We start from the raw sequence: 8,478 nt of genomic DNA, 5'->3' as shown, positions 1-8,478 counted from the left end.
TCAATACTGATTGTCGACACATTCATTGTTATTTTTCAAGAAAATAGAATATCTGATCACCAACACAAGACTTAAATATTATATTTTATTTGCAATTACATATATAATATTTTTATTTTTAGTTATGACTACATTAAGAATGGCTAGAATATTGTTGTGTCGTATTGTTGTTCTTTCCAAAATTGCTGCACGACAGTCGTAGAAACATAAATCACAAAATGCAACACCGAGTATGTGTTTGTCTGACCTCAGCAACCTTGTAGCGGAGACCTCGCGTATCGACGGTGGCTCCGTTGACAGGCAATATCCGGATGATCCATTGTTCAGCTCATTGCGGATTCTGGCCGGCGACATGCGCCTTTCATTTTCAGCCCTTGCCTTTCCTAGATGAGGTAAATGTAAATAGCAGAAAACGCTCAAGTGAGAACAAGTGAGGGTGTTTTTAAGGACCCACTTTTCCAAGTTTCCAAGCACTACTGGAATACCTAAAACTAAAAGGAAATTGAGTGTGAGACGCGGTTACTTGTGAAGTCAGTTTCGTAAGCTTCTTAGAATTGTTGGATAGTTGGACGTGTTCGATTTGATCGTGAGATCGTTTTATGTGCAAAAGAAGATGGTCGATCTCACTAAAAAACCACCATGTCCATTAGTTAGTGTCTGTTTCGTAATATAAATATATGCCCCTCGCGCATCTGTTACGATTTTTTCTGAATTAAGGTTATTTACCGCGTGGAGGTCCATTATGTCATTTATCTCCATTATGCCGGCTATTCTTGTAATCTTACATAGATTCACGTGGAATTATAACACCAAATGTTGGTATTTTTTCCTCGTTCCTTACTTAATCTACTAACCTATTTTTCTTAATATTCTCTGTTAAAGTTGTTTTGCGCATGTTTTGTGATAAATGTAATGCTAATATAACAAGGTGATTGATTGTTTGTAGGTATTAGATTAAATGTATGGATATTATTTATGAATGTCAATTGGTACAATGATTTGTGACGTTCGGATGTCAACTGCAGCTGCGTTACTTTTTGCGGCAAAGTTGTTGCCGCCCTGATAAAATGAGTGACGTGCGCCGCCGCATTACTGCCGCGATTATGACGTTCGTTCCGTCGCTCATTTTATCAAGGCAATTGACAGAGACGGCGGTGGCAACAACGACGCCGCAATAGTAACGAAGCTGCAGTTGCCATCCAAATGCCACCATCCGTTGAAACTTTACAAAAATGCTGCTGCAGTCGACTTCCGAACAAATGACACCTTGATCCGCCGCATTACTGCCGCGATTATGACGTTCGTTCCGTCGCTCATTTTATCAAGGCAATTGACAGAGACGGCGGTGGCAACAACGACGCCGCAACAGTAACGAAGCTGCAGTTGCCATCCGAATGCCACCATCCGTTGCAACTTTACAAAAATGCTGCTGCAGTCGACTTCCGAACAAATGACACCTTGATTTAGATGTGTTAATAAATAAATATCAGGGGATATCGTACACAGCCTAGCGCCAAAGCAAGTAAAGCTTGTACTATGGGTACTAGGCGACGTTAAACGCATACTTAATATAGATAAATACATTGTGTATTTTTGATATAACCTCAAACTTAAAGTAGACGTAGGTTTTAGTGCTACAAAACAATTCTGAAAGATTTTTTTACTTTAGTCCTCATTACCAGAGCATAATTAATTTTTGATTTTTTTTCGAGCAGCAATGTATTTCGTACATCATGATTACTTGTGGCAATTGTGACGTCGCGTCATTAATGAGACGTTTTGAGTAAAAACAAAGTCGTGATTACATTGCTTGCTGAATTATTTTGTATGAAAAAATAAGACTCGTCCACTTTTTATAAAACCTATGAAAATGTGTTAAGTACAGCCTAAACTAACTGCCCTTTGATTATGTGTTAGTATCAAAAATACACGCTGTATACATAGAAAACACCCATGACTCAGGAACAAATATATGTGTTCATCACACAAATAAATACCCTTACCGGGATTCGAACCCAGGACGGCTTCATAGGCAATTAGGCAGGGTTACTACTCACTAGGCCAGACCGGTCGTCCGTCCGTTCCGGTCAGTCGTGTTGGTTCCGCCTCATACACATTAATTTACAATAATGTACAACAACGAAGAATAATCACTCGCTCACTGAATACAAACGTTGATCAATGGTATATTCACCGTCTAATAAATAGGAGCGGCCAAGTAGGTCAAAAATATCTGAACAAAACCTCTATTATCAATAAGTGCATGTTCAGATATTTTTGAGCAACTTGACTGTACTTATACGATCTCTTATATTGGTATAATTTAACATTACATTCCGGATTCCAGTAGTTGCCTTTTGATTAAACTATCACACGTCACCTAAAACTATAATTTATTTAGGTAATTTATTGATTGTACTTATTTTATTTACGTAGGCACTTACTTTTGATAACTTCCTACTTGATTACGGGTAGTACAAACGCTTCCTTGTCTGAATAATTTACTCAATTGGTTTTTTTTATTTATATGTGGGCAAAGTTGCCAAGAATGAAGTAGTTGTAGTTCTGGCAACTTGCCCGCTATTTGGTTTGGTACTTGCCTCGAGTTTTTAAATTAATTTTGTATAATTTGGTTTTGGTATTATGTTACGTGTGTTATCTCCCTAGCGTTTTCCCGGATTTTTGCCGCTTGGATCCGCCGATGGGATCCGCTTGGCAATTAAGCCAAATAATTAGCATAGGCACTAGTTTTTAAGATAGCGTCTGCTGTATAACCAATCTAGAGGGGATACTAAGGCTCACGAAGCATTCCTTCATTGAAAAGCTACTGGCAATATTAGATAAACTATATATTATTTCAAAAAACTCGCTGGTACGAGACGGGGTTTGAACCCGCAACCTCCGGATTAAAAGTCACACGCCCTTACCGCTAGTACCAGTAACTATGTTTTATGCATTTTTTAATTCAGCTGTTTACTAAGATAAATTGAATTTTACCGGAGGAATGCCTGAATTGAGTTACCGACAAACTAATAAGTTTTTTAATATGCAAATTCCGAAAATTATGAATACTTCAGGCTGTCGAGATATTTTGAAAATAATTAATAATTATAATTTGCATCGTTATATACGTCGTTTCGGAATTACAGGATATTCTCGGTGATTCCTGATATAAACTTACATAATATACATGTCGTATTGGTATCATTTTGTACATCCTGAAATTTACTTTTTGGATAAAGTTGTATGCTGATTCTCAGCCTTTCCTCTCAAGATAATTAAAACATACAAGTTACAGTCTTAAGTGCAGATTGGGCAAAGTTATAAAATTAATATTTAAATACCTACGTATATAACACTGCCCACTTTTGTAATGTTAAAAATAATAAAGCATAAAGTCAAAAAAGCATAGTAACCTGTAGAAATTTCAGTCACCGGTATACCATCAAGTGCTTAGCCTGCAAAAAACATATTTGGACTCACAGGCACACGCGTGACTTTACTTAGATACGTGTCCATCTAACAATGGAAGTTGCTTATTATCTATGTAAATGGTTTTTCTCATACATATATTAAAAAGGAAATGGACTTTCAACTAGTTTTGATAAATTTCACTTTTACCGAAATGTGACGCGTTGTGCAAAGTGATCTAAGAAAGGCAAAGTTGTAAATGTTGACAGTATCAATAAAAAATATTGTGTACTTTAATAACTGGATTTTAGGCCACTTTCATTTCTTCTGAACTACTTACACTTCTTGATACTTCTTGTGACAGTCGCAGGAACTGCTGAGTTGTACTTATACTGTGTGAAGTTTTTGATTTCTAAAATGAAAAGACGATTAACGGGATGTCTTCTTGATAACAATTTGAATAAGGAATTCGAAGCAACGATATTTCCCTTGAATCTGATGCAAACGATTACCTTGCAACCAAAATACAGGATACGGCGAGGTTTCGTCGTACAAAACGGATTTCTTAATTATGTACTGTGTATTCTAGGAATATGTTTGATATTATTTCTCCATATTACCAAAGCGTTAGACCAACTATTAATACTTCAATCAGATTTAAATACATTTTTGCACTTGGCATCTATTTTCGACGCTGTTTTTTATATCTTTGCTACTTTAGTAATGTTCACTGAAAATCTTATCCTTGGCAAAATAAATGTTGAGCTTATAATAAAAATTTATGAAGTTTACCGATACTTGGCTTGCCCGCATGTGGTGAAAGTTTCGCGAAATTATAACTGGTTTTGGTTTTGCTTAATTTTTTCTACGTATTTATTTTTCGCAGTCCTTAGTATTTTAATAGGTAATGTAAAGAGCATGAATATTTTATGTGGGATTTCTATAGTATATTTGGATGTAAATATAATTTTTGCCATGCAAATAATTAAGTTTTTAACGCTGGAAATCAATCTCTGGAGACTCGAGATGGAAAACTTTCGAGTATCATGCTCGAACACGAATGACAAATACATAAAGAAATATACAGAGACCCGAGGTGAAATACTGTACATAACATACTTGAATATATTGAAAGCGTCTACACTTTTCGAAAAGATTTTTCACAAGACGGTTAGTATGTACATACAGGGTGACGTTGTTATCTTTTACCAAATTTTTACCAGGCACTAGGTGCCACTTAAAGATTCCATTCCCGGAAAAAACTGCAAACATTTGTAAAAATATTTTTCGTTGATGACAAAGTAAGAAGTTTTCAAGATGTTATTAAATAATAATATATTATATTATTATAGAACATTATTACACAAATTGAGTAAGTCCCACAGTAAGCTCAATAAGGCTTGTGTTGAGGGTACTTTGACAACGATATATATAAATGTTATAAATACTCAAATACATAGAAAACACCCATGACTCAGGAACAAATATCCATGCTCATCACACGAATAAATGCCCTTACCAGGATTTGAACCCGGGACCATCAGCTTCGTAGGCAGGGTCACTACCCACTAGGCCAAACCGGTCGTCAATAATAAAAAAAACAACTAGAAGATACTTATTAAAAAATTAAAGTGTATGTGTAGTGTTAATATCGAGTTATATGTATAGTTATAAATAAAATAATAATGTACAAATTACTTTTCGCAGGCTTTTCTGTTTACAGTTGAAATTTTTAAACATACTTTAGTTGGCATTCAAATAATAATAGAGCTCTCTAAAATGGCTGAGTATTAGATGTACGAACAATCACTACTATCATATTATGAATTTGGTATGGGGATAGTTTGCAACCCGGGGAGGGACATTGGATATTTTGTAGCAATCATCATATTCATCATCATAATTCTACGCAGAGGAAATGTTTTATTATTTCTTTATTAAACAAAGGGTGAAAAAGGGAAAAGCTGCAAGAAAAGAAAGCAGAAAAGGTCACATGAATTGGAAATCCTATATAGAGAAAATTAGGAAAAAAATATCTCAATTCGTCTATGCGCTTCGGGAGGTTAAAATTATGTCAAATTTTGGAGACAGCCCTAGGGTTGAGGTGTGTGTTTGTTGTGTTTTGGGCTAGCCCTAACAATATATTACGCGTATGCATATGCCTGGCTAAATTACGGTATTATTTTGTGGAGTAATAGTACCAACGCTCCATTACTTTTTAACCTCCAGAAAAAGTTTGTTCGCATCTTAATAAATAAAACACTTGATGAAATCGAAAGCCACAAACCTTATTTTTCTGAACTTGGACTGCTGACCCTTACATTTATACTATATATAATAGTAGTAGAAATGTGTAAGTTCGTTCGAAAGCATAGGGAATTCTATATGAAACGAGAGGACCTACCTTCTACACGATCGATCCGTAACAAGCTCTTGTACACTTAACCTACTGTCATCGGGACCTCTAGAATATATAATTAACTCACGGACTCTATAAAAGAAATGAATATATATATATAATATTGAGTATTAAGGGTAAAACTGTGTGTACTGTGTGAGCGCAGGTATAATTTTCTACACATAATTATAATAAAGAATAACTAAAGCTAAATTATACTTATAATAACTTGAATAAGGAATAAGAATATAATGTCAGCTGCTAATTGATTGAGAACACTTAAGTGATACATGATTCATAATAACCTGTAAAAAGTTGTGTCTTTTGAGTGTTTGCCACAAGTGTTTTAAGATGTTTCTAAACTTGGATTTTCCAGGTTCGTGTCTTATTTTTTAATGATGGTTCTATATCCGACACAGTAATGTAACGATACTAAAATCCAAACGAACATTTATATTTTTAGAATAATTCTCCTAATTTCCTAAAGTTATATTATATTTTATCTTTAGGTCATTTCAATTGTTGCGAAGGCATTTTGGTTCATATGGGCGTGCAAGAGCGTGGGCCTGTTGTGCTGCCTGTGCGCAGCGTGCCAACAGTTCTACCTCGCCGTCAGAGACGTGGACGCAGCTAATGCTATTAAACTTAGTGACGAACTTTGCTGGGGTAAGTGAAAGTTATTATTAAGTACCCTTACAAAGTTCATCGCGTTATTAGTCACAAAAAGGTGTTGTACGATGTTAGGGGCACGTATGGCGTGATGCAGTGCCGAGTGCCCTCGTCCTTATGGTAAAAAAATCGAAAACCCTCTTCGCGCGTTTCAGCGCTGGTAGTAAGTACAAGACCTTTTTGTTAGGTACTAGTCTGGTTTTCTCTTGATGTTCTCTTCACCGAATATCTGGTACCTAAATATTAAATGATGAAAGTCAACCGGAGATGGAAGGCGCAGGCACACAACTCACCGATAGGCAATCATGGTTTTTTCCTACTCCTAGGAATTTTTTCAATATTTGCCGCTAGATGCTCCTTAAGGCCGTGGACTGTACGTAAGTGGCGCGCGGCGCGGCGAGCGGCTTATCAAGGCCATTCATACATTGCGCTCGAAATGTATAAACGGTCTTGATTCACCCAGTCCGTCCATGCGTCCAGTCCCCGGCCTAACCTTTTAATTCGTTTTGTTTAGTGGGTGTCCGACGCCTGTCCAAGCAAGTGTCTCGCCTGAACGCGGCCTGGACCATAACGCGCGGCGTGCACGCGGGCGGCCTTTTCCGAGTGGACGCGGCGCTGCCGCTGCGGCTGCTGCAGCTACTCGCCGCCTACACCGTCGTGCTGCTGCAGTTCGCATTTGTTTAATAGTTGGGAAATTTACCAAAAATATTGCTAGCTCTTATGACAAACGTTGCAGTGCAGTCGCAGCTTAACTATAGGGTATAGAAATCGAAGCGTGCAAAATGTCACAAATCTCTGGCTTGAGAGGGCCTCCAATTTTGATGCCTCTCGTGAGCATCGGCCCCATTTCGATGACATTACCTCAGGCCTCAGTGGATATGGTCAAGCTGCTGCCATTTGCTGTTATTAGATTTTGTAGGAAAAAGAGGAGAAAATAAAAACGTTTGCTCGGTGTATACGTATATGTGTGACGGAACGGAGTGCAAGTTATAAAAATATTTGTGAAACCACTGTGTATTTCATGTGTTTTTTTGTTGGTGTACAATATCATATTTAAAAAATATATGTAATTATTTATTTTTAAAAGCAACTTTTTTGTATATAGGGTAGGATATATAGTTAAGTTTGAAGTGCATACGTATTTATTAAAAATATAGTGTATATATTATGTTTGGCTGGGCTATTACCAAAGATAAGAAGGTATTGCTCTAACGCAATAGGTAGTGCATTTTGAATCTGTAGCTGTCGCCTAAGCCGTGTTTTAAAACCTTAATAATGGTGGAGGTATATTATTCCATCACTAAGTTCTTTCATTTGAGACCCCACACGATATGTTTAAAAGAAAAAAACATTTTTTTCTTTGTGCTGCTGACTTTATGACGTCACAATGACTAACCCCACAATTTGTGCGTTAGTCGTCTCAAATATTTGTATGCAGGACATCGTATTCCATTCCGTGCGTTCGTTCCGTTGAATCCATTGATACCTTTTATGCTCACATCGGAGATGACTTGGGCAGAAAGCAAACTGAAACCTTACTTGCCAACCCACTAAGGTAAAAATCGTTATGATTATTTTTCGGCTACTACTTATCACCCTGTACTGACCGGTAATATATGTATGTATAATCTATGAACATTCCGATAGCCCGAAATAGTCTCATGCAAGATTTTTGTAGTCCGACGTTACATTCATGTCCCGTATATTCTGATATAACTTGTATATGCTTCTTCGGCATGCTCGCCTTATGCGGATTTTTCTTTAAATATGGATACCTATAAATGTCAGTTCGTGAAAATATATGACCAAATATATTTCGTTTTCAATACGTAGCTTATAGGAAAAGAAAGTAACTGAGATATCTTTCTTTGAAAGATCTAAATTTAAAATCACGTGTCACGTGATGAATTTTTTTTTCATGGTCAACTGTACAGAAGTTCTTTGTGAGAAATAATTATATGGATTCAATAAAAACAATAGCTATTAAAGACGGTTATAAA

General features: G+C 36.5%; 1 protein-coding gene across 1 annotated transcript; it reads left to right on the top strand.

The window, feature by feature from the left end:
- The first annotated feature begins 330 nt into the window (after nt 1–330).
- LOC133521725 (uncharacterized) lies at nt 331–8,186 on the top strand. The gene is made up of 3 exons (XM_061856789.1): nt 331–4,581; nt 6,319–6,475; nt 6,978–8,186. Exons 1-3 carry the CDS (start codon nt 3,829–3,831, stop codon nt 7,160–7,162), a joined length of 1,095 nt encoding a protein of 364 aa, XP_061712773.1. The 5' UTR covers nt 331–3,828; the 3' UTR covers nt 7,163–8,186.
- The last annotated feature ends 292 nt before the right edge of the window (nt 8,187–8,478 follow it).

The sequence above is a fragment of the Cydia pomonella genome, chromosome 10, assembly GCF_033807575.1.
Source record: "Cydia pomonella isolate Wapato2018A chromosome 10, ilCydPomo1, whole genome shotgun sequence".
Classification (NCBI taxonomy): domain Eukaryota; kingdom Metazoa; phylum Arthropoda; class Insecta; order Lepidoptera; family Tortricidae; genus Cydia; species Cydia pomonella.
Note: the sequence above shows the minus strand (reverse complement) of the source record. Positions and strands in the feature narration are given on the sequence as shown.